This window comes from Schizosaccharomyces japonicus, assembly GCF_000149845.2.
Source record: "Schizosaccharomyces japonicus yFS275 unplaced genomic scaffold supercont5.2, whole genome shotgun sequence".
Classification (NCBI taxonomy): Eukaryota; Fungi; Ascomycota; class Schizosaccharomycetes; order Schizosaccharomycetales; family Schizosaccharomycetaceae; genus Schizosaccharomyces; species Schizosaccharomyces japonicus.
In genome coordinates this window covers 77,361-103,775 of record NW_011627861.1, presented here as the reverse complement: position 1 = coordinate 103,775, position 26,415 = coordinate 77,361, and the positions used below count along the sequence as shown (strand labels likewise).

Below are 26,415 nucleotides of genomic sequence, written 5' to 3'. Positions count from 1 at the left end.
GTCTTAACTTTTAAGTGTCTTGCTCAACCAGAACTTTGGCAGAACACTTTTTATTAGTTGTTGAATAACACTATGAACTTCTAAACTCTGATGTAGTGGATTTTTACACTAACGATCACTTAAAAAGCCGAACATGATTGGAATTATCTTATATAGCGTCAAAATGATCAAGCACTTGTATGTGGCATTCCCTCTTTCTCATTTCGTAGTAAATTATGATGAATTGCTTAGCCCAATTTTAAACGTCAATTAACACCCATTTGTAATTATTTCACCGGTTCACTACCTATAACAGAGTTTTAGCAAGGTTATACTGTGTCAATTGAACTTAAATTTCATTAATATACAGAAAATATTACATACAGCGAGTGGTATGAGAAAATTATGTAAGACATGAAAAGAAATATCGAGTCGAAGCACCACAAAAGCAAATTCAGATTTAGCAAAAGAGGTTGAACAGTCTTTTGAAAATGCTTTTCTTTGAACTAACATCTACCTTCTCCAGCTGATCATTTTGTGATTGCATGTTACCATCTGTGTAACCGTTAAACGCTTCTTCTAGATCAAGTTCTTCGGATTTTTTCCATGGTGTTTTTCTGATAAACTTATGACCTACGAAGAGAACTGTCATGACAGGCGCGGATAAGTACTCCTGAAAGAAGTACCCCAATGCTTGGATTGCCGCCAAAAGGAAATATAGCAACATAAAATTGTGCAATCATCATCACAATACACCAAAAGAGACCGTAAACTGATCCACTAATTCCAAATGGGGACCAATACGCTAGTCGCTTGACATTAAAAAGTTGTTTTTTCATAGCAATTCTTAAACGAATGTGAGTTAAATTAATAGAACCCCAATTAAAAAGCGTGTTCAAACCAGACACTGACATTAGCCAGTCGAAGATAGTGCTTTTTTGTTTTGACTCATTCAGATAAGCAAGACAAGAGAAGCAAAACAGAATTGCATAAGCAGCAAGGGGTCGACCAGCACAATCGACGTACGTAAACCATTTTGGACCATGACCATGTGCGCCAACAGAATGAATAGCACGACTTCCAACATAAAACATGGCGTTTGCTGCTGAAAGAACAGAAATGAGGATGATAGCATTTAAGATTGATGGTAGTGCTCGAATATTCGCATCTTTAATGGCTAAAACAAAAGGACTAGCCATTGTTCCAGACAATGCTCGCAAACGTTTATCATTACCGCTTATTAGTAAAGCCACGATAAATAAAGCCAGCACGTAGAATATGAATATACGATAAACAGTTTGTTTTACGGCTTTTGGAAATGACTTCTTAGGATCTTCCGTTTCTGCAGCAGCAAGTCCTACATACTCTGTCCCTGCATATGAGTATGACGCACTAAGAAAAACGGCACAAAAACCGTGAAAACCATGAAGGAACGCGGTTTCTTCGAATATTTTAGTACCAATGTAACCACGGTGATCCGTGGGAATTCCGCCACAGTCAATAACGATACCTAGTATAATGAAACTCACTACAGCGATTACCTTTATTGTAGACATAAAAAACTCGATTTCGCCGTAACCCTTGACACCGAAAACATTGATGAATAGAAAAAAAAGGATAAATAAAGTAACCCATATGCCACTGTTAATAGACGTCCAATAATTTAGACACATACAAGCAGTTGTAAGTTCTAAAGGAATATTAACAATGGCGCCGATAACGTAAAGCCAGTTTAAAGCAAATCCCCATGACTCATCAATGAAACGTGATGCCAAGGTAAAGTAACCGCCAGGTACAGGGTAATTGACACAAAGTTCACCTAAAGAGTATACAGTAGTAAGGACTGCGCTGCCAACTAGTGCATAATTGAGAATGACTGAACCACCTCCTCCTTTATAGAGTGATTTGCCGCTTCCGACCCAAAGGCCGGTACCGATTGTACCCCCAATGGCAATCATTTGAATGTGTCTGCTTTTTAAGCGACGTTTTAATGAAAAGTTTTCCGTGTCATTTGCCCTTTTGAAAGAATAAAGGAATTGACAAAACGCATTTTTCTTTTCTTCAATAGGTTCAATTTCGCCGTAAGCAAGAGTCGTAACCTCATTAACTTCATTCGGCTGGATCTTCTTATCATCAGATGAAGACTTAGAGCTACCTTCTTTAGATATTTGATACATGAATTACGCAGAAACTGTTAGCTTCCAGCGACGCCTAAACTTTGCGAGGTTTATCAATTGTCAGTTTTGATGGAAAGTATTTGATTATCCTTATGCAGGATAAATCCCGCCATATATGTATACCACAATCTGACCGCTTAAGTGCCTGTATTCAATAAACCCTCAGGGGTATTACATTGATATGCATTTCTTATCTCTTAACAATGTCAAGCATCCAACACTCTGAACCTGAAAACGCTTATACGGAGATAGCTATATTCTTATATGTACAGCCACAGAGCAAAAAGCAGAAGCTGGATTCATAATTGAGCAGCTGGATTCAACCCATAATTATAAATGTAAAAAATACTGCTTTTTTGAGTAATAAAAAGATGCTCCAATACAATACATTTGGATTGGCACCAAGCTTAAAATAAGCACGGCTTCACTAAGCGCTCAAAATCCCCTATTTAAAAAACACGCCGATTCCGTCAGGCAGGCATATCAAATATTGGGGAAAATAGCAACATAAGAGGTTATAGTAGGTAACATTTCGTTCACATTATAGTAATGATGTTAAAACTTACTACAAAATCAGTGATTAAATGCACAGTTTCGAGATTTCTTGAACCAGCGTTACTGTCGAATTTAGCTCTGCAATTCACAGGACAACCGAGTCTAGAAGGTTGTTAATTGGCTTAGTTTTTGATAAAGAGGAGAGCTATCAAAGTGCATTTGTTACAGTGCGCAGTTTTAGCTTCGCTTCATTTTACGGATATAAATTAAACTCGGTAGCTCGACGTCTTACAAATTTAGGCTTTGCGTGATTTATTATCTCAATACCTAACCGACATTTATCATCAAATCAATAGAATTGTTGTTCTAACTTAACTTCGTCCTTTTTACCGTCAACAAAAGTGCACCACACTCATTTCTAACAAGGAGTAAATTATTTTCCTTACTATTAAGGTTTTGTGAACACAAATCTCTTTCGGCTTTTGTTTTTATCACATGAAACCGCATTTTAGGCTCGATTTAAGCTTTTAGTAAACGAAGAAAATGCACGCCGAAGGACGACGATCGATACCAAGATAGATTTCATGGAACGTTGTCACGTTCTTCTGGTGATGGGTTTCATAGTCCACACTCTCCTTTCATTGTTAAATGTGTACAAAATTCTACTAATATAATTAATAAACGAAAATTATATCCAGAAACACAATGAATGGCAGCTCAAGGCGCAAAAATAGCCTCGAATTATAAAGAAGAAAAGAAAAAAAAAAAGCGCTTAACTTACAAAGTAATAGTTTTTCTCGGGACACGGTAGTTTGTTATTCTTCAACTCAACTTAAGAATTAGATGGCCTCCTTTTTGTATTTTTTTTTTGAAAACAGAATCGTGTGTGCTTAATCAGAGTCGCAAGTTGTTCAGTGACAATACTTTTAAATCAGTATTCTTAGAAAATAAAGTAAAAGTAATCTATCTCTTCCCTAAAGAAAGACATGTTTCTTATTAATTGTTTACCGTGTTGTGATGGTACTATATGTTACGAAGAGGTCTGATAATTTCAGTATGGAAATTGGGCGCGTTAATAAATCTTTTCTATAATTTAACCTTATAGTCATCGCAATCCACTCTTAAGGTATAATGGCAGTCGGTGAACATTTCGATTGTAATTCCTAGATCAACCATTGTATGACGCATTGTACACGATCTATTATGTGAAACTTAATTAAAACTACTTCTGAATTTTAAGAGATTCAATCAGCATATATGGAGTTATTGCGTAACAGATAATAAACTTACCATTTGATCTCATACGGTAGTCGTGTTTTTAGCAAAGACCGCGGAAAAAAATTCAAGTGATTTCCCCACAGAATTTGTAGAGAACCCCTGATGATCCGAACTTAATTAGTGCAATTGTTCGGACTCCGAAAAAATCCCGCATGCCGATCAACAAACTGAAACCAATGACGCAAAATATGACATATCCAACTGAATGATAATTACTATGTGTACATTAATAAAATTTAGAGTTTTGGCAATCGTTTCACATTGAAGAAGATACTTTTCATTTCAAAATTCAAGGTCGACTATATCAAAAAAAAAAAAAAAAAAAAAAAATACAATTAAAGGCATTCTTTGTTTGTCGCTGATTCTTTGATATGTTCCATGTCTTATTCATCCTATAGGTCCACCTTACGCCTTATTAAGTTCGGTTTACCAATTCTCCACGGGATACCGATACTAGCGACGATAGTTTGAGATATATTATTTTTTGTCCAATAATGTATTGCAGCTCGGCTAATTAGACTCAACATTATCGGAAGAGTATTCGCATTGCGACGAATCCTTAAAATGCAGATGTACCATTCTTAGTTTACAGCTAAGACGGCTCAATTGAAAGTCTTTAGACAAGTCGGATACTTCGTTTTCCGAGACTAATTCTTAAAGGATCTAAGTGCTTTACGTTAAAATCAGCTTTGCCTTTACTGTCCAAATATAACATTGCGCAGGCCGACATTGTAACGAGGGGAAGTAACCCAAGGGGAGAAACAACTTTCAGAATAGCACACGTTTCAGTCTGAATTAATACTCGTTGTCGTTTCTGCAGTTCTGAGCTAAATCTGTTGGTCTTTGAAACACGGCACAATAGATCAAACTTTGTTGCTGTGCTTGGACATGTCAGTAAAGGATATATTCAAGGGACTAAGACAACTTAAAGGTGGAAACATATATTTACTTTTTTCTCTTGTCTTTAGATCTTCTCGGTTATCTTGCTTTGGTAAACCATGTACTCTTACGGAAATAACCAAAGAGAAGATGATCTTTCTATAATAATTGCGTCCAATGTTTCTTTGGAGGAGAAAACAACGATTGAGAAGTTGTCCTTTTTCGAGAACGATGGTCCTCTCGATACCGTCAACTTGGTTAAAACAGTAGAAGACAAAGTAGGGAATCCTATTAAAAGGTTTTTCAAAAGTTTTCGCCGCGCAAGACTATGCGACGCATTTGCCTTACAGCGAAAACTCAAGAGCCGTCATATCCGCATGATAGCGATTGGAAGCACTATTGGGTTTGGCTTTTGGGTCGGATGTGGAAATTCCCTTTCAAAAGGCGGTGCTGCTGCCGTTCTCATAAATTACGTTATACTCGGTAGTGTGGTTCTAACAACAATGTTCTCACTTGGGGAATTAGCAGCGAACTATCCCGTCCCCGGATCATATTTAACTTTAGCTGGTCAGTTCATAGACCAATCGTGGAGTTTTGCTATACATTGGAATTTTATTTTTGGCAGCTTGGTTAGTACACCAGTCGAAATTATCACTGCTTGTATGTGCATGACTTATTGGACAAGCTTAAATAGCGGTGTTTGGGTCACCGTGTTTATTGTTCTTTTTATCTTCATTAATATTTTCGGCGTAAGGGGTTATGGCGAAATTGAGTTCATTCTTTGTGGTATTAAAGTGATCTCAATCATTGTCTTCATTATCATTGGAATCGTTATCGATTGCGGTGGGGTTACAACAGACAACCGTGGATATATTGGTATGCGAATTTTTCAAAGTAATGCCTTTACTCATGGGTTTCGTGGATTTTGTGCAGTATTCTTGCATGCAGCATACTCTTATTCTGGATCGGAATCAATTGGATTCACAGCAGCTGAAACTGAGAATCCTGCAAAGCGGTTCCCAAAAGCAGTTAAACACACGGTTTACCGTATTGTTCTGTTTTATGTTATTGGCATGTTTGTGTTAAGCCTTTTGGTGAGCGGAAAGGACCCAAGACTTTTTGATCATTCCAAGAACATGATTAGTCCTTTCATTTTGGCCCTCAAAGATGCCGGATTTAAGGCGCTACCTTCCATATTTAATGCCGCAATACTTATATCTATATTATCTGCCGCAAATTCCAATATATACACAGGAAGTCGAGCCATCCATTCCGCCGCTGTTAATGGATTTGCACCAAAATGGTTTGCTTATGTTGATCGCGCAGGTCGACCCTTAGTGGCACTCTCTATGTTGATATTGTTTTGCGGACTAGCATATTTATGTGAGACTGAGACAAACTATTCTATTTTTTCATGGCTAATGGCTGTGTATGGCCTCGGGACATTGTTCAGCTGGGGAACAATCAGTCTTGTGCACGTACGATTAAGACTTGCGATGAAAACTCAAAGTGTATCAATAAAACGGCTCAGCTATGCCTCCCCATTCGGTATATACGGTTCTTACTACAGTTTACTTTGGACCCTTTTAATGGTAACTGCTCAACTATACGTTGCTATCGTTCCGACTTTTGATAAACCAAACATTACACATTTTTTCAGGCATTATTTGTCTATGCCTGTTATAATTCTTTTAATCTTGATACACAAACTATGCACAAGGTCTCCATGGCTAAAACTTAAAGACATTGATTTGTTATTAGGTTTTAATGATACTTTCAAACCTAATATTTACGATGAGTTTGAAAAAAACAGTCCAGGAACAAAGGAATACCAAAAAAGTGGCTAAATCTCAAAACTACCTATGCTCAGCCAATAACACATGTGGCTCTTAGAAAATGTATTAGTAATCACCGTTTGCATTGAAGCTTTTGAGTGACGCGATCTTTCATTAAAAAACATTGTTTCTGGGTTAATTTAAAAAGCTTGTTATACAGTTATACTTTAATATAATAGTATTAATAATAAATTACTTCAAATAAAGAGTTTGTTTCACTGCAACATTGTTAATCACTTGGTGACTTATCCCGAATTTTGCATTTTATAACGAATTTATGTCTTACGGGGTACTGGATAAGAGATTGGTGTGCTTTCATGTGATGCATTAAACTCCCGTACATTGGATTTCACCAGCTTAACAGAACTTGGAAGGCCAGCTAACTCACTACCTTGCCAACTAATTAATGTGTCCCGTTATTTTGCGAATAACTACTAATCAAACGTAAGTCAAGGTTCCTTTTGTGTTAGTATGCCTAAAATTCGCACAGACTATGCCATTTAAGAATCGTGTAATAAAATAACAATACAGTAACAAATAAGTATATAAGATTGTAAAAATATTTATCACTAAAAACGATTGAACAAATGATCGCCTTCCATTGCAGAAAAACTAGGGATTATGTGCCATATGCACTATATCTGCTAGATTAAGTGCTTTATCTTGTAGACTTAACACATTTAACACATGCATGAATAATAATTAACGTACCTAAGCTCAGTAATGGTGGTTGATCGACGTAACCAACTTAATAAAGAAAAGTGTTGATAAATGGAAAGTGTTTCAAGTTTCTCGCATTTGAGAGATGCATTGATCAGGTTCTGCTGGACTATTATTCAAGTAAAATAAGAAAGTTCAATGGGATGACTATTCCCCATCAAATCAATCACAAGGCCATTCTGGATTTATAATATATTAGCGCTTCATAGAATATTTTCATTTCGCACAATAACACACTCCCTGTGATCTTAACTTAGACCTATACCGGCCGATCTATTGAAAGCAAACAATAGAATAGCTAATTCCCTTCGACAATACTAATCGCACCAATCACTTTAGGCCAATGAGATCGAACAGCACACTAAATCATAAAAATCAGGGAAAAGGCACAACGATCGATCCTAAGAAATTTATTCACTTTCATATCAGTCAGACGACACCAGCAAAACTGGTACCTTAAACATCTCTAATAACAATACGTCAACATCATCTCCACTCAGTTTAGCAAAAGAAAACGACACCGATTATACTCCGCACCCCCAACTCACCTATTTCCCCGAGAAGCCACACACCTGTCGCACCTAATTTCTCCGAACGGATAAATTAAATATTCCGAACAGTCGCACTGCACTGCGTTGCACCTCAATAACATTTAACGAGCAAGTTGTTTAAACAATATACGACTAAAGTACATTTGAAAAATATCGCTTGTAACTTTTGCGTTAATGATAGACTCTTTGCGAAATTATTGCGCAGTTTTTGGCTGTTCCCCGCGACATTTTCTTCCATTCTGTTCCGTTCCGTTCTGCCATGTGTGCAAGCCATTCTGCTCACACCACGGATCGCGATCGCAACCGCGACAGGAGCAGGTATAAATAGGCTGGGACGAGCACCCAGTTTCACCACACTGATTTGAATACATTTCATCTCAACACAACAACTTCACTCAATTTCTTTAACAATGGCTGCTCCTAAGGTTGGTATTAACGGTTTCGGTCGTATTGGCCGTATCGTCCTCCGTAACGCCCTCGAGGCCAAGACCATCGAGATCGTTGCTGTCAACGACCCCTTCATCAGCTTGGAGTACATGGCCTACATGTTCAAGTACGACTCCACCCACGGTCGCTACAAGGGTGATGTTGAGATCAAGGACGGCAAGCTCGTCGTCGATGGCCATGCCATCACTGTCTTCAACGAGCGTGACCCCGCCAACATCAAGTGGTCCACTGCTGGTGCCGACTACGTTATTGAGTCCACTGGTGTCTTCACCACCAAGGAGACTGCCTCTGCTCACTTGAAGGGTGGTGCCAAGCGTGTCATCATCTCTGCTCCTTCCAAGGATGCTCCCATGTACGTTATGGGTGTCAACCACACCGAGTTCAACCCTGCTGAGACTGTTATCTCCAACGCCTCTTGCACCACCAACTGCTTGGCTCCCCTTGCCAAGGTCATCAACGACACCTTCGGTATCGAGGAGGGTCTTATGACTACTGTCCACGCTACCACTGCTACCCAAAAGACCGTCGATGGTCCCTCCAAGAAGGACTGGCGTGGTGGCCGTACTGCCGGCGACAACATCATTCCCTCTTCCACTGGTGCCGCCAAGGCCGTCGGTAAGGTTATCCCTGCCTTGAACGGCAAGCTCACTGGTATGGCTTTCCGTGTCCCTACCTCTGATGTCTCCGTCGTCGACTTGACCGTCAAGCTCGAGAAGGCCACCACCTACGAGGAAATCAAGGCTGCCGTCAAGGCCGCTTCTGAGGGCCCCATGAAGGGTGTGTTGGGTTACACCGAGGACGCTGTTGTCTCCACTGACTTCACTGGTGACCACCACTCTTCCATCTTCGATGCCTCTGCCGGTATCCAACTCTCCCCCAAGTTCGTCAAGCTTGTCTCCTGGTACGACAACGAATACGGTTACTCCCGCCGTGTTGTTGACCTTGTTGCCTACTCTGCTGCTAAGGACAACTGAACAGCTGGTCAACCCGATATCAAGAAACGTCGGGTGGATTAGGTGAACTGCATTGGCTCCATCTGAGTTAATTAGACGATATTTTTAGAAAACTTTAATGAATAGAGTGCTTATGAAAAGTGTGGGTTTGCCGGGGTTCTTTGTGTGATTGGGTGTCCTGTTATGTGAAGCTACTTTTGTTTTTTCTGATAGCGGCCTCTGGGTTTTGCCTCTGGCGTTCCATTTTGATCATGAGTGCGGAGTTTCTGCTTTTTTTTTGAAAAGATTGTCAGAATTCTGTAGGGTAGATAATAATCAAAAGATGTGGTTGTAAAAATAGATAAGATTTGCTATTCCGGAATCAACCGATAAATACAAAATTTTTAAAATTTTGGGATTTTAAATGTCAGTAATTAAAGTCAGTAATTGCGGTATTAAATACCTCTGAGTTAAGCAAAACCTACGGGACTAAGCAGTTTGACTGTTATACATTAAGCATGCAGTGAGGAAATTGAATTATCCCAGCAATGTTTCGTAATGTCACCGAATGATGGTCGATAGTCAGCTGAGATTACTGAAACTCACTTAATCACATAGCTTATTTAATACTGCACTTGCTAATTTGATTGGAGTAGTGCAAAGAGGAACATTTGTGGAACAACACATTAAAGTATAACATATCGACACCTAATTCCTGTGTAATGCACAGTTTAATTGCGTCTTAATTAGAATGCTTGCCCACTATTAAATTAAATTGATGTGCTTTGAAACGCCTATACGAAGGTTTTAATTTATTTCTACGCCAGCAATTAACTCTCCTAGAATTCGTTGCAGAGCACGCTTTTAGCTAACCAAAATGGCGATAGCGCATCACGAAACAAACTACTAGTTTGAGACGTCTAGGGTTTAGTCTTAGGGTTTTAGTCATAATAGTTCATAAATATCTACAGATTCTTACACAGTACGGTTGTGGATAATCTAAATTTTGTGCTCACTTGTATTTAAAGATCAATTACAAACAGGTGCGGTTCTCCTATTATGCTTCAATTCCAAATTCTTTACACTTTATGCAAGTATTATATTCTAAATGCATTGCTTAAATTAGAAAGCTCTAAACACTTTTTTTCCTCTTAAACACTGATTTTAAAAATATGATCCTTTCTATCGATGAATAAACGAAACACATGCATTTTCCTGCCACGCTAGGCAACCTAGCTTAAATAAAGTATCGGGGCAATAAATGTTACAAAAGCTTACAATAATAAAGGTCCTTATTAGAACTGCGATATCAGCATTATGATTTCCTCTTTATTTTTAACAAAAGTGTGGGAATAATGATTAGGATTACACACTTTGTAAGATTCAGTCCGTAGGTCAGAATAAGATTAGTTTATTCACTATAAAATTTGGCTATTTAAGACAACTGGACGCGACGCGCGTTAATGAAGTGACGTGCGCGTGTCCTGGGAGGTTTGAAGGCCTTACTTCAGTACGTTGCAGTTCGTTTGGCGGCCTTGGGCTTGGTGGTGATCGCCCAGATTTAGGCTTTCGCCGAAGTGAACCTTTATGCTTACACACTAATAATTGAATACTTAGGACATCTTGTAATTTTCTTTTTTTTTCGCAACGCTAAGCCATGATGCTTTTTGACAACCTACAGATAAATAAATAAAAAATAAGCAAGTGAACAAGCGCCTTACGAAACATAGTAAATACATTAGCAAATCAATTGAAGAAAATATTGCTCAGTCTAAACTTATTGAATACCACATGCACCAATTGAAGAAGACAGAGCTGCAGAAAGACTGATACGAGCATTCGCTTAAGTGCAACCATTTGCTCGGTTACTAACACAAAAGCTAAAACGCTTATCATAATAGACTGCTTCTCTAATTTGACAGCTTCCAGAGGGCGTTATGCATTGAAAAATGCACTCACTAAGATGTATTTGTGCCCAGTGCGCATCAAAAGTAGCAGGTGCGCTCCATGACATACAGCAGACGTCGACACAATAGCTTCTGGGTGAATTAGGGAATGAGCCATGATCAGCGATGTTTGCATGCAATTTCCAGCAGGCGTCTGAGCTAGTAACATGATTGTTTGCATCGCAAGAAAAGTAATTATAGCGTTTCGTCAATTGATTAATATCACAAACAGAAACATCAAAATTCTTGTAAAAGTCGACCAAAAATGAACTTGACGCCGTAGAAGCAAGAATATCAGTGTTGTTCAAACCATAAGAGGAAAGTAATTTACACGTTTCAGTAACAAACTCGGATGAGTCATTCAGCGTGATACCTTTTGAGTGGCCGTTCCGATTCATGAAGTTATAAAGATAAAGTGCATCACCCAACATTTCATTGGATTGCGCGTGTGCAAGCATATTTTTTACCTTAGTAAGTTTCTCATAGTTGTCGAAAGAAAACATATCAAGCTCCTTGAAGTACGGTTCAGCATCGCGCTTTGCCAAGTTCGATAAAGTGGACAAGCCTGACAGGCTAGACAGCGTTACCTGTCCTTCGCCGCCAGAAGGTGAATCATAATCGCTCTTGACAATGTCATTTAGAAGAGAATCGTAATCGCTGGAGTATGCACTAACGGCTTTGCAAGCAAAAGTGGAAGCTAACAAAAGAGGAATACTTGATAACTTCATAATGCACTGAATTTCCTTTGGACTCCTACCTTTCTATACTTTTTCTTTAAAGCAATTTTGCATTGAATGACATGATTATCTAAGCCATTATAGGAGTTTTGTTGATGTGTCGTATTTGCACCGTTTCACCTAATTTTAAAGTATCATACTTGGAAACGTACTTGTGGACCTTGTAGTGTGGCATTGGCATTAGCCTACTGGTCGCTAACTTCCAGAGGCTAGTTACACATTGTGGGAATGACACGAATGCAATGATAAATGTTCCAGGAGTAAATGCAGATGAACAACCCCCATAGCATAGACATATGATCTTATTTTTTTAAGTTAAATAAACAATACACATGATATTCTCAGGGATAATGGTTGCCACAAGTTCGAGTTGTACCCCTCACATTCTGTCAGTCGAGTCAAGTTAAGTCAAGTCATGAAAACATGTTACCTTAGAGTCGGCGTTTATAATCACACATTCAATTATGGTTTCCTTAAATCGTACACGATACAAGTACTGCATGTTTTCATTGGCGGGTAATGTTCACTTAATTAATTGCGATTATGATTGTGGCTTTCCGACAAGCGAGGGAATTAACTCGCGACAAATTCGTTTATTGTGTTAAGCTATGAAAGCGAAGGATAATTGTTTTATGTATAGTAGGCATGATCACTGTTTATGTGTTAAATAAAATAAAACGGAACCTATCATGAAAGATAAAAAAGTTTAAACCCGAGTAAAAATGTAACGAATATTTACAATTTGAACAACCAGGTTACATTAAGAAAATAACTTTAGGTCAGAACCATAGTTAGTTGGAATTTCTGTATCAATACAAAGCCCTAGGGGACAAACTTCAGTATCAAATTAGACGGACCGGGAAGCTCGTATCGTAGTAAAAATTCTGTAGTTAATTTCTACTAATTGTAAGCATTATAAGCTATTGAATGAGAGTGTGCAGTGTCTTCTTAACAATGAAAAGCAGAGTAACATCATAGGGTATACAGTAACACAATTACTACCCAAGGTGCGCAACTTCCGGCACATATATTCTGGTGCCTATCCTTAGTTGCCAATATAGCGAATTTATAATTTCAACGAGCCTGTGAATACAATTGGTTGACTACGAAACACAGTTTGCAACTATGAATTCCCCGTTTACTATCAACAGTATGTTTTGCGTTTAAATGCGGAATCATATATAGCAGTTCCGTGTAACCCTTAGTAACACGGCCTTTACGTTAAAAGATGATGACCTACTTAGAAACATATTCCTTGTACTTTATCTATTTATTTAATCGCTTTCACACATCTGAATTCTTTTAACCAGTTACATCTCCGTAGAATAAAACTTTTAAAGTAAATACGGACTACAGTTCCATTTATTGGATATAAAGTATTCAGTGTATTGCAACTCAGAAACCGGTATCTACATTTATCTTCGGTTGACAGTAACTTCAACTCTGGGCGATGAACACAGTGTCTTCTTAAAAAATGAAAAGCAGAGTAACATCATAGGGTATACAGTAACACAATTACTACCCAAGGTGCGCAACTTCCGGCACATATATTCTGGTGCCTATCCTTAGTTGCCAATATAGCGAATTTATAATTTCAACGAGCCTGTGAATACAATTGGTTGACTACGAAACACAGTTTGCAACTATGAATTCCCCGTTTACTATCAACAGTATGTTTTGCGTTTAAATGCGGAATCATATATAGCAGTTCCGTGTAACCCTTAGTAACACGGCCTTTACGTTAAAAGATGATGACCTACTTAGAAACATATTCCTTGTACTTTATCTATTTATTTAATCGCTTTCACACATCTGAATTCTTTTAACCAGTTACATCTCCGTAGAATAAAACTTTTAAAGTAAATACGGACTACAGTTCCATTTATTGGATATAAAGTATTCAGTGTATTGCAACTCAAAACCGGTATCTACATTTACCTTCGGTTGACAGTAACTCTCATCCCTTGATTGATTTGGCCACATTCACTGCCACGTTGTGGCTATGGTTTGTTGAAATTAGCAAGCTCTCATCTATATAGCCGAACCAGTGATTGAGTTACAAATGGATCATAGTTTGTTTTGTCCAAGATAGAACATTGAAATACACTACACGTCAGGCACGATAAATTCTAAGTTGTTGTTCGCCAAAACGTAGTTTAACCACGGAGTCAGACAGACACTCCAAGTTATAACGAGTGAAATTGTGATTAAGTATTATATATTTTTCTTTTCTACAGATCTTTCCGTTGTACTTGTGAACAGTCAGAAAACCTCTAGATTGGTCTCAATAGGACAGATGTTCGCGACGTTTACGAGTGACCAGTCCATTTACAAAGATCCGTCTTTAACGTCGGGAATCAAAGAATGATAACAACTCTGCTCTATCATAACTATATCATTCCTTTAGGTGTGTATTAGATAGTCAATTGTTGATTGTGTTGCAAGGCGAGATTGTTGCACATGTGGCTTTTAGAGTTTGCTAAAGAGAAGGCCGAGGCGGACTTTTGCCGTGCCCTTGCAGTTGTATTCACGGGTGAGGAATACACGTAGCATACCATGACAGCGAGCCGGCATTAGTAGACTGATAACTGTGTCAACAAACATTTAATCGCGTTTATGCATAATGCATTCAGTACGAACTTTATTGCATCGTATCTAATTGAGTAACTCTCCATATTACGTCGTGTAACACTCAATATTACTACTATTTGGATGTCTAAATGTTCAGCAATAGTTGATTAATTATAGGGAAGTGCTAAAAATTGCTTGTAGTAATGCCTATTACAAATAAACTTCATATAATATTAACAATGACAGTAATTCGGGTTACCGGTGTTTGTAACATAATGGTAGATCTCAGCGGGCGAAATTTTTATTACATAAACCTAGAGCTGTAATATAAACTGTTTTTGTTTGGAATAGTCCTCAAAACACATTTGCAATGAGTGTCACAAAGACCTAGCCTTTCCATAGAATAGTGAATTTACTAACATTAATCGGCATATGACGTGTGGACGACAGGAAAGCGGGGCATAGCTTCGCAAGCCGAATTTTTGCCGCTCGCTTATAGCCAATACCTGAGTTTAATTAGTTTCCGTGGAAGTGGAATAGCTACGAAAATACGCAAGCTTTCGTACAGTAACAACTATTTTGCACAAGTCATTGAGTTACAGTGTGTGCATCACTTGTTCCTATTAAAGGTCTATCTCTTCATTAGATGCTGTACTAGCGATAATCTTTAAGGAAATGAGTGTTTCATCTTGCTATCCGTTGAAATATGGGTCATTACGGGTGCGAGACTTAATTCACTTATGCTATAATAAGCCTATTATTGCTTTCTCAGTAAACAACGTGTGGGCGAACTGTTTGAGGGACCGCTTGATCCTTGTCGCGCTCCTGGCGCATTCGCATCTATAACAAACGCTTTGTGGCTGACGGAACTTAAGCATGTCGCGTGGTACAGGTACTACGCCATGACATGACCGAGAATTTAAAGCCCAGTTATTAGCTAATCACCACTTCGACAACTAATTAGCCTTCTCACTTGACGACCAGGAAGCGAGCGCTTAACGTCAAATGACTCGAGCTCTTTATAGCTGTAGACCCGCAAATCATATTATAGAAATTGTCATAAAACTTACTCAACATTAAAACTGCCCGTTCATTCTGCGCACTGATTTGTTGTTATAATCTGGCGTGAATAAAATTCTCGGCAGCCCACAAAAAAGCCTCGCGAAAACTAATTTGCTCATGGACACGTGAATACGTTCCTTGGGGTTTAGCCGTTGATTTAGGTATCATTCGGTCTTGTCGTGTTTAAACCTAGGGTTTAGGTTTTCTCAGGATGACGGAGTTTTTGAAAACAATAAATATAGGCTTCGTGCGATATGCGGCGTTGTCTAATAAGAGCATTTAGGTCTTGGGCTGTTTATACGGCAGTGTCCTGGCTTTTGCTTCATCATTTATGTTTTGTCTCTTATCATAAATCCTAAGCAATTAAGGGAAAGCATAGTTCAATTAGCAGTACACGAACAGAACCCAACATCCTATTTCCAGGCGGTATCTCAAATTTTCGTTTTCTTTCAACTGTTTATTCCTTAAGGGCAATTGAAAGGAGAACAAAACTGCTGCACAATCTTTTACGTCCCCCGGTACTAGTACCTTGTGTCACTGGTGAAGAAGCACGCCTTTTGAACGGTTCATGTACATATAAAAAGGGGAAATAATTACCTTGTGTAATTACAATAACACTTTACGAAGTATTCTTTAATTGTATTTTTTAGCGATAACTTACAGATGGGCATATTTAAAGTTAATGGGTATGTTCCAACAAAATGGCTTGGCATTGTCGCAGTTATCTCGTTTGCCGTTAGCGGAATTATCAACATTTTGCAAATAATTAAATATCGTAACCGCGCTTCAATTATTTCATTCATCGGGACCACCGGTGAAGTCATTGCTTGGATTGCCCGACTGTATTCTTCATCTCACAGTAATGATACAAGTCTTGTATCAGCTGGTTTGCAAAGTGCTATGATCATGGATTTCCCCGTTTTTTATACAGCGCAATTGTATACAGCTATTAAGCATCTGATAACACAATATGGAGCTAATGTTGATATACTTGGCTCTACTTTCTATGGACTTGCATTTATCATCTGTGATATAATTTCATTGCTCATTCAGTTTGCTGGAGGTAATATTGCTATCGGAGCAAATGAAAATAGCAGGAAGGAGAGAATTGGTTCTACTATCATGTTACTTGGTATTTGTCTGCAGCTTGTAACGGTGTTCACTTTCGCCGGGTGCAGTCTTGATTATTGGTACAATCATCATTATAGTAAGTCATATGGAGATTTGACTTGAAGACTTTATAAAAGCCATTCTTTCTTTTTTTTTTCTGAAGAGAATTGCCTTCTTGATCATAACGCTGCTTACAACTATTTACTTTTCCTTACTGTTGAATTTTGTTTTATGTATGTCAAACTGAATGACATCGAGGCCTGCTTACCGTTCTTTATTCCTGTTACGTTTTACGGTTAAGCTATTTTGTGCCCATTCCGTTTGAGACATAACGACTGCATCTATGCCTATGTCTGCTAAATTGTTAACAACTGTGAACTCTGAAGGACATTGTCCTTCACCTTTCGACAAAAAATTCAAAAGTTATAAAGAAAGACAATTATATTCACGAAGTGATCAAAGCTATCTTACTGAATACATTCCAAGGAAATATCAACATATTTCCTGAACTTGAAGGCATTCTTATTTTTTCTCAGGAACAAGCCGTTGTTATGAATGAATTTGAACGAATAGAATTTTCAGCTGTATCATATATTAATGAATTTACAATTATTGAAAGATTTATATTAAGGTTACAAAGTGTGTGGCTACTTCAATTTAGGAATGCCAGGACCAAACTAAGCATCAATAACGACACATTAATGCAAAAGGCCAAAATACAATCAAGTCTTTTAACGCGTTAAAGGTCATTTCAATAGCATACCATTGTTTACTACAGAACGCTAAAAGCAAATTTAAAAGCTGTCGTCACGAATGAAGCTCCGTCTAGTTTTATCACAAGAGAAACCGACTCTTACCGCATTGTTTCACGGAATTTATTGTTATTTTACTAAAGTGCGTGTGCCTGCAAATGTCAGAACTCCAGAATTGCTGCGTACAAGGTTTCGGCATGTAAATGAACAAGTTTGCAACGGCCAGATAAAACATTGGATGATTATTGACGTCAATGTTGAAACAGTTGTAGAAACAATCAGTCCAATATAAGCATCATAAAAGTATGTACTAAAAAAAACGCATATTAACAGCCATCTCAGACTTATCCTATAGCACAGCTCAAAGTTTATATTTCGTTACTCTACGCTTTTCAAGCAATATCAATTTAAAGTTTACATTCTCTTTCATGCGACCTATAACGTCACCTGTTTATATGACACAAAACACTATAATTACGTATGAATATGTGTACTTCATAAACGGCACAGGGAGTATTGTAACCAGGAGGAATGCGTTATAGCGGGTAGCTTAGCAGTAGTTCAATTGCTGTCTGATGCTTAGTGAAGCATCCGTGTAATGTTTCTTCAAATATAATTATTGTTTTGTATCCATGTTCAGCAAAGCCTATACTAAAATTTGGACTAAATTAAACAATTAGTCTATAAGCGAGTCGTTTTCGCAAGGTTTGGACGGCTATACTCATGCGTGAGTCAAGGAACTTCGCTGACGCCCCTGCTAGACTTGGATAATCCGATCCCACTCGAGTTACGTGACAATAATTGTCCAAAGTTGCTTTATAAACTGAATGCACAGCCACAATTATTCCTAAAGTATATATAAGACAGAAAAGCCAACTGGGCACGCCGGAATTCAGTGCTAGGTCTTTAGGAGTCTCCTTTTGGGGTTGACGTTTTGTTCGACCGAAAAGCTTCCGCCTAAGGCGTCTTTATTCGACGAACATGGTTTGAGTGTTGGCTATGGTAGGTTTACAATCGCGCCCCTTTTTGGACTTAAATTCTGCGAAGCGGTGACATTGGTTATTAAGTTGACTGTGGGCCATATCCCCCAAGGGGGGTTGAAAAACGTGGTCATTCTTCAGTTGCCGGGGAGCAAATGGTGTATTGGTCGCCGCTCATCCGTGAACATCTGAGCGGGGAGGACCGTCCTTGTCAGCTGACCCGGTGGAGCTGTGATTGGAGGAAGTCCGGTGAGGCTAGTGAATATGGTCGGCTGATGATGTCTCGCTCATTTTACAAGCGAGGTGTTTCATGGGCCTCTCTAATGAGGCTACGTTGGTAGGATCAGTCGACAGGAAGTCGGATTTTAATAATAAAGTCTTGTTGGTAGAAGTGTTGGATGGATTCCCGTTTCTGTTTTCCTTGAAATATTCAGCGGTGGGGGGAATTGCTTTTTTTAGTGAAGCGCCTTCCCTTTCTGTAGCCGATTATCGGAAGCTATATCTTTCGCATGTGTCATAGCGAACTTTGTGCTATGAAAGCGCTAAAACGACTAAATGTAGTTTATGTATTGGTAATTTGAGAACGCAATGAGCGCTAAAGACTGATGTTCAAGTTTCAACGACACAATTTTCCCAGTAATAGGAGCTGCTTCAATGAAAGAGGTTCGTGCGTTCGATTGTAAATGTCCTGTAACTCAGAATGTTCTTGTTTTTTTGTCCTTGTAATAGACGTTAAAATGCAAGCAGAATCATACAAATGCAATATTTTTTTTTTCGTTGTTGACAAAACCCCTTGAAAATAATGTAGGTCTCTCTATTCCTGTCCCTTCGCACGAAAGCCGCTAGTTCGGTCGGCTAAATCAGAATGATATACTGCGATTTGATTCTCATACGAAATTCATGGGTATAACGGAGGTCGTAATTATTTAAGTAATAAGTATTTGCCCTTTTGCTTGTGCTCATTTATCCTCAACTCCCAACTTTTTAAGCAGTCGCAAGCTTGTGATTATTTTAAGTGACGTGTCACAAGTACAGAAAATCCTAAGACTTAACTCTTTCCGCTAAGGAGGAATTCGTGCTGCAGCGAATAATACGTCGTCGCATAATATTCAGTATTCGTCCTCTATTCTTTTCTCAAACCTCTGTGATTAAGCTGTTTGCTGATCTTCTGCATTGTTGTGACAAACAATAGGTTAAATTATACTTTCGGAAGCGTTCGCTTGTTTATCATCTTTAAAAACGCGCGTCATTTAATTGAGCGAAAATCCACGGGTTTCAATAAATAAGCAGAAGACTTTAATCACAATTGAGGTCCTATTTCTTGTGTTTTATTATCTCAAACATATTATTAAAGCATCAATTTCTCTTCGATCACCGGTTGAGACTACCAATAATGAATCTGGTTGAGTTAGATGCTCTGTCAAGCACGGATTCAGTTTCGAAACCATATGCTTCATCTACAGATACTGGCGAAATAACCTATCGACCTGTGTATCGGGACCACGTTGATGATGCGGAAGATCTGGCCCGTCTAGGATACAAGCAATCATTTCACAGAGGACTTTCGCTGTACGGCGTTTTCAGTGTTTCCTTCTCCGTATTGGGTTTGCTGCCTTCAGTCGCAGCTTCACTCAATTTTACAATGCTGTCAGGTACACCGGGAATGCTATGGGGTTCGTTAATTGCTTTCGTGTTTATCTTGTGTATCGCTGCAAGCATGGCCGAATTGTGTTCTAGTATGCCAACATCCGGAGGATTGTACTACTCGGCTAAGGTGCTTGCTCCCAAAGGATGGGGTCCTTTGGCTGCTTGGATTACTGGTTGGTCCAACTACATAGCACAGCTTACCTTTTTTGCAAGTTGTGTCTACAGTTTATCTAGCACTACAATTTATGCCGCTTCTGAATACGACGGAACAGATTATCAGATTAAGCAGCACCATATCTTTTTCCTTTCCTTTTTCTTTATCATTGTGCTTGCTATTCTTGCTTCGTTACCGACTAGAATTATAGGCAGACTTCACTCAGTTTTTACATGCGTTAACGCATTATGTATCATTGCTTCTATTGTCATTGTTTTGGTCAGTGCCTCTTTACGCCATGGATTTAACAAATCAAGTACAGTCTGGAGTCATTTTGAAAACGGTACCCAATGGCCTCAGGGTTTTGCTATGCTTCTGTCGTTCTGCGGTGTTATCTGGTCAATGACAGGATTGGATACTTCTTATCATTTGGTTGAAGAATGTTACAGCGCAAGCGTGAACGCGCCTAATGGTATTATGCTTACCGCTATAATTGGTGGACTTGTTGGTTGGATTTTACGTGCGGTAATTGCATACACAGTCGTTGATTTCTTAGCCGCAGTACACGCACAAAGCATCTGGGTTGGGTATCTATCACAAGTTCTTAACCGAAAAGCAGCAATGGCTACCATTGCGCTTACCGTGCTTTCAAATTTTATCATGGCGCAAGGTGTTTTGGTTACTTCTTCACGTATCGCGTATTCTTATGCGCGTGATGGTGTTTTACCTTTCTCTAAGTGGATCGCAAGAGTAAATGGACGAACTACAACACCCGTTAACGCGACTATCGTAAACTGTTCCGCCGCGATTATTATTTTTTTGTTCTTTTTTGTAGGACATTGTGCGATTGATGCCGTTTTCGCCGTTTCTGCCATTGCAGCCTTTATCGCTTTCATCATCCCAATTGGCCTGCGTGCCTTTTTCGTGAAGGATAGCGAATTTTGTCGTGGAAATTGGAATCTTGGTCGATATTCTCGATACATCGGTGCTGCAGGCACTATTTTTGTTCTAATTATGACCCCTATTTTGTGTTTTCCAAATGACAGACATCCCACTTTTCTCAAGATGAATTGGGCTTCGGTTGGGTATTGTATACCAATGGGGTTGATTCTTCTGTGGTATGCCCTGTCAGCGAGACACTGGTTCAAAGGTCCGAAAGCGGATATGCCTGGCTTAGAAATTCCGCGTATGACCAGTCTAAAAAGCGCCGATTTGCAACATCAATTTTCCAGCAATTTCAATATGAAAGATTATTGAAAATTGAGGTATTAATGACAGTTTGCTCGAAAGTATATCGTGTATACTTTTCAACAGCTTGTCTCTGTATTTATTACTATTTCTTGATAATTAGTGTACATATAAAGAATTTAATTAAATCAAAGAAAAATAATCTACAAGGTGTCATTGAGTACGTAATCATAATTTAAGTGAAGATAGCACCACTTAGAGCATTATATTTTGTTGCACATTTAGTAACGTATTTCCCTTGCCATTTGTATAAAGCTTTATACGTTTGTACTTTTAATTACGTAAGCATATAATATTTTGGTTTAACACGCAAAAACACGTACTAGGAAGATTGGTTGAAACATCGTTAGTCTTACTATTTACGTGTTAAAAGCAACGCACAAAAGAGACAAGCGTATAGTGGTAAGGTTGATAGGCTTATTTGTGGATCACAGTAGTCAGCGACTTCTGGTGACATAAACTGGTATAAGTTTGGTAAATTCAAATGGTAGAACAAGTTAGCAATGATATACTTTTTAAGCAACATTTTTTTTTTTTTTTGACTTGAAAGTCAAAAGTGCTTGAGATTGTCAGAGAGTATATTAGATCACTGGAAGCACGGTGGAACTCAGAGGACCTTAAAAGATGATGGGAGCGTATTAATTATTACAATTAATTTTAAAAATTTATAGGCAGTTTAATAATGTAAAGCTATAACAGTTTCAACTAGGAAATCGGTTAGTGAGTTTTTCTTTCCTTTTTTGGCTAAATCCAACCATGACAACGCAACTTAACACATGATCCTGTAGCATAATTATCATTATTGTATCATAACATAGCAGTTAAATTGTACGCCGCATTATGAATACAATTGAGTAATATCTCGCCGCTTAAGGGTTGTTATCGTTTCATATCATATTAAAAAACCTAATATTGTATCATATTTTTTAATGATATTTTAGAATCTAATTACATATGTATTACAAAATCCAATTAAAATTAACACAAAGTACTAAGACAATATTAAGAGTTGAATAGGAACTTATGAACCACAGGCAAATACTTATGTTTATCCCAAAACTGTCTTAAATGTAAAAGGACTATAAATCTAACAATTGTTTTCAGACGGTTTACTCAACTACTAAAATCTATTTGGTTTAGATGCAACGATGACATGAGAAACGCGTGTAAGATAACTTAAACCATACTTTGCAAAATCACAGGAAAACATAGAGTTTTTATAGATGTATCACCAAAAAATGGTGCAGTTATTAAACAAAAATGAATAAAAGAAAAAGAAAGGTTTAAGTCGATGGTCATTCAACCTATTGGAAAACGTAGACATACACTAAAGGTGTAAAATGGGCTGAAGAACGAAGACTTAACATCATTTAAAGATTATCTTAAAACAATCACCCAACATAGACTGCATATCTGATAAATTCCTCGTCAGCCCTAAGTCTCTCCATATCCTCATTTCTCAAACATATAGTGGCTGGAATTTCACCATCACGATCTTGAGGCAACAGATAGACCAGTCCTTCAGTAGGCATGCATTGTGGGCGTCGTACCACTTCTGGTTTCCCTAAGCCAAGATTAAAGTCAAGGTCACAACAGTTCATCTTCGCCCATGAACTTAGCATCACAGATTCGGAAGTGTCAAGGTTTGCAAAATAAGAAAGAACACTCTTATCCCGAATACGATTTATGTAAGTCGCGAGTGCTCGTGTTTTGTACGCTAAATCCGACGGATCCAAAGCTAAACGAAGCTGAGAAGCAATATTACCATGCGATTCTCGTACAAATTTGTCAGTCACAATGTTGTGGTATGTTGAATGCAGGGCATTTCCTGGATAATTCATAGGAATGCCAAGATATCGTCGAACATTCACACAACGAGTTAGAGTTGTCCTTGTTGTGGGGCTTAAACGTGGTAAACGCGCACGAATTATAGATTTGAAAATGAAAGCAGTCAATGAGTCATCGGTTGAAACAAACTTTGCAGAGTCTGATCTGTTTCTAGAAGCCAGCATTTTCAAAGTAACAAGTGAGCTCTTTGGGAAAATAAAGCACTTCCAAGAACAGTCATGAGCAACACTCTGTTGTGTTTTTTTAACATCAACGGAATTGAGGGTCTTAGGGCTTGGTTTTATAAGTTGATGGACAAGTTCAGTTTCCGGCTCGAATAAATCATTGAGTACAGGAATAATGTTAGAGCGATCCAAGTTTCCAATCCTAATCTCTTCACTTGAAAACGGTTCGTTGCCACAAGCTTTTGAAAGTAAACGCAGAATCTCTGTTTCTCCGGTCATATCCATTGCGCTGTGATGACCTACAAAGGTAAGCAAAAGACCTCCAACTATAAAGTTTATTTGCACTAAAAAAACAGGTTCTGTTTGCGTCATTGAGCCGCTCTTAGATTCTGAGCAAGTAGTGCTTTTGCAAGGCGCAACAACATTCTCATCCAACGAATCCATTGGAAAGCGAGTTCGTCGGAGCTCATCCATTGTTGGTACAGCAGGGTCATTCCTTAAATCCTTTATGACAAGCGGGACCTTGTTCGTCAACTTAATTTTTCTGGTTCCCGAGCAGCCCTTACAAGCACCTTCAACGACAACCTCACCTGCAACCCAAGGAAAGGCTGTTGAGAGCCGTCGAAGACCGTTCTCAATTGTTTTAACAATGAGTGGATACGAAGATGGGTTTTTTACTCCATAAGGAAGACATAGCTGAACATATAGTGTTGAAGGAAACTGACCTAATGCATCTAGCGAAAAACCCATTATATCAAAACGGTGGAGTTAGCAGAAAACGGGACATCTTTTTATATGCGAATTAATAAAACTTTCAATTTAACACCCCTTGCTAAACCACAAAAAGGCATCAAAAATATCATCATTAGTGAATAAATAAAACGTATACGTGGTGTGATAACATTTTCCCATGAAGTTTAGAACAGAATGGGAGTAACCAGTTTCATGATAACACGCAAGAGGAGAATGTTAACAAAGTGAATAAAGAAGTAATTCGTCATTATATAATTTATAGCCTCATCAACTTGTTCAATAACCAACACATTCTGATTATGGGCGACTCAATCCGCGCTTACGTGCAATGGTATGTCAAGTAATCGGTACTGGACATTATGGGGGATGACACAGCCCCATGAAGACCTCAGATTAAATCGGCGATCATCGTTTATGCGAAAAAAAACTTTAACTACGGAGTTGGTACAAATTGATAGCACGTCGTATATTCAGGAGTTCAACTACCTCGACTTGATCCGTTTGTAGCGTTTTAACCCTGAACCCTAGTATATCTTTTTGAAGTGTATGACCCAAAACGACGTTTCTGTATATTATGTTGGTTTAGCGTTGTTCTTTTCATTGGAAGTTTAGTCTTAGAGTAAGTATTGCAGTCCATTAAGTAACAGAGAGAAAAAGTCTAACAATTAAACAATGGTCTAACCATTACTCGCGCTTATAATTCAGAAAGAAATGTCAATTTACGGAAATTTATACTGAGCTGAAAGCATGTTTTCGTAGATGTACCTCTGTTCAAGTCTGAAATAACCTCCATATGCATAATTAGCTACTTAAAAGCTGCAAAAATTAGGTGCCTTTCCATGCTTTCAAATAAAAATACATTCAAAGTACATGGGTACTGATAATAGAAAAGAAAACGTGTTAAGTAGTTGAAGCATGCATAAAACGACAGGTTTCATAAATAACCACAATTTAAAACAAATATGTACAAAGTTATTGCTTTAGCTACTCCGTGTATTGCAACTTATCCGTAAAATATTAGTATATGTGCTAGTGAATACTATACATCTACTACTTCATTCAAACAATAACGACCCGTACCATATCAAAGCCTTTCAACTCCATTAAATGCATGCTACAATACTCATGAAACCCACGTGCTTCCGTAACAGACTGAGCTCCGTTCTTAGTCTTTAAAAATCTATGAACATGGAAAACAATAAAAATCATTTCGGAGACCGTGGACGGATATCGTTCTCGATTCATTTCGTGCTATTGCTTTTTTTGACTACAGCCCAGCTTCAATGAACGCCTCATACGGCCACGCATGAGTGACATACTGTTTGCAGCGCTCTTTTCCATTCAGTTGTCATGCTAAGATATATCTCAAAACACTCCATCATTTTACAGTCAAAAACTTACTACTAACCCTGCCAACCCTGTGTATCAGACGAACCTACCAAATCGGCAAAATTAGTTATAAGGGAGGCGTCATAATTCAAATTTGGTGTTACAGTCTGTGATATGCCTGCTTTGAGGAAAAAAGTGCGACGTCGGCGTAAAAAAATATCATGCCTTAATTGTCGGCAAAAAAAGCTAAAGTGTGATAAATGTCTTCCGTGTTCACGATGTAAGGAAAGAAAACTTGAGGCAAGTTGTGTTTATGAGAATAATTACGAGGCACCCTACTCAAAAGATGATGCTTCATTTATATGTGATGCAAACCAGCATATTAATTATGGTTTCGAGTCAAACGATGATGAGAAATTTCACTTCTATCGTCCGCTTGTCTTGTTCAATATGATTCAGAAGTGCGCTCGTGCGAAAGGTATTCCTGTTGAGACGCTTTTTTCGTCGATTACCATTTCTGGTATAGAAGATGCAGCATCTTACCTTAAAGTTCTTCCCCCGTTACACATCGCAGACTTGATGCTGGATCTGTACATTGAGCGATTTGACTCTGTTTTCCCAATTATTGAAAGACACAGTGTTAAAGACACTGTACGTTGCCTGTATAATAGTCCCCCTATATTTCCTGTCGTAGGGCGGCTGGAGCTTTTATTCGTAGTACTATGGGCCTCACTTAAAGTTGAAGAGCTCCCGTCTTCGTTACTAGAGTACTTTGAGCAGACGGGTGATTCAGCTACAGGTTTGGCTGAACGTTCAGGCAA

At 38.4% G+C, this 26,415-nt stretch overlaps 8 protein-coding genes across 8 annotated transcripts; 5 read left to right on the top strand and 3 right to left on the bottom strand.

The window, feature by feature from the left end:
- Positions 1-445: 445 nt before the first annotated feature.
- On the bottom strand, positions 446-2,087 carry SJAG_02947 (general amino acid permease GAP1; the record flags this gene model as incomplete). Its single annotated transcript, XM_002174087.2, has 1 exon — positions 446-2,087. A coding segment is annotated over one exon (1,482 nt), but the record flags the coding sequence as incomplete, so codon positions are not given.
- Positions 2,088-4,110: 2,023 nt separating this feature from the next.
- Positions 4,111-6,859, top strand: SJAG_02946 (amino acid permease). The gene has a single exon (XM_002174086.2). The coding sequence runs from the start codon at positions 4,928-4,930 to the stop codon at positions 6,653-6,655; it is 1,728 nt and encodes a 575-aa protein (XP_002174122.1). The 5' UTR covers positions 4,111-4,927; the 3' UTR covers positions 6,656-6,859.
- Positions 6,860-8,204: 1,345 nt separating this feature from the next.
- Positions 8,205-9,491, top strand: SJAG_02945 (glyceraldehyde-3-phosphate dehydrogenase Tdh1). The gene has a single exon (XM_002174085.2). It carries the CDS (start codon positions 8,325-8,327, stop codon positions 9,333-9,335), a length of 1,011 nt encoding a protein of 336 aa, XP_002174121.1. The 5' UTR covers positions 8,205-8,324; the 3' UTR covers positions 9,336-9,491.
- Positions 9,492-11,136: 1,645 nt separating this feature from the next.
- Positions 11,137-11,967, bottom strand: SJAG_02944 (hypothetical protein; the record flags this gene model as incomplete). The annotated part of the gene is made up of 1 exon (XM_002174084.1): positions 11,137-11,967. One exon carries the CDS (start codon positions 11,965-11,967, stop codon positions 11,137-11,139), a length of 831 nt encoding a protein of 276 aa, XP_002174120.1.
- A 4,193-nt stretch (positions 11,968-16,160) lies between these two features.
- Positions 16,161-16,842, top strand: SJAG_02943 (hypothetical protein; the record flags this gene model as incomplete). Its single annotated transcript, XM_002174083.2, has 1 exon — positions 16,161-16,842. The coding sequence occupies exon 1, from the start codon at positions 16,273-16,275 to the stop codon at positions 16,840-16,842; it is 570 nt and encodes a 189-aa protein (XP_002174119.1). The 5' UTR covers positions 16,161-16,272.
- Positions 16,843-19,844: 3,002 nt separating this feature from the next.
- Positions 19,845-21,509, top strand: SJAG_02941 (amino acid permease; the record flags this gene model as incomplete). The annotated part of the gene is made up of 1 exon (XM_002174082.1): positions 19,845-21,509. One exon carries the CDS (start codon positions 19,845-19,847, stop codon positions 21,507-21,509), a length of 1,665 nt encoding a protein of 554 aa, XP_002174118.1.
- Positions 21,510-22,663: 1,154 nt separating this feature from the next.
- On the bottom strand, positions 22,664-25,286 carry SJAG_02940 (trichothecene 3-O-acetyltransferase). Its single transcript, XM_002174081.2, has one exon. It carries the CDS (start codon positions 24,260-24,262, stop codon positions 22,892-22,894), a length of 1,371 nt encoding a protein of 456 aa, XP_002174117.1. The 5' UTR covers positions 24,263-25,286; the 3' UTR covers positions 22,664-22,891.
- Positions 25,287-25,768: 482 nt separating this feature from the next.
- SJAG_02938 (hypothetical protein) lies at positions 25,769-26,413 on the top strand (the record flags this gene model as incomplete). Its single annotated transcript, XM_002174080.2, has 1 exon — positions 25,769-26,413. A coding segment is annotated over one exon (645 nt), but the record flags the coding sequence as incomplete, so codon positions are not given.
- Positions 26,414-26,415: the final 2 nt, after the last annotated feature.

Bases quoted from the DNA above. Each gene is read 5' to 3' on its own strand.
- SJAG_02946 (XM_002174086.2), top strand. From the start codon at position 4,928: ATGTACTCTTACGGAAATAACCAAAGAGAAGATGATCTTTCTATAATA.
- SJAG_02945 (XM_002174085.2), top strand. From the start codon at position 8,325: ATGGCTGCTCCTAAGGTTGGTATTAACGGTTTCGGTCGTATTGGCCGT.
- SJAG_02940 (XM_002174081.2), bottom strand. From the start codon at position 24,262: ATGGGTTTTTCGCTAGATGCATTAGGTCAGTTTCCTTCAACACTATAT.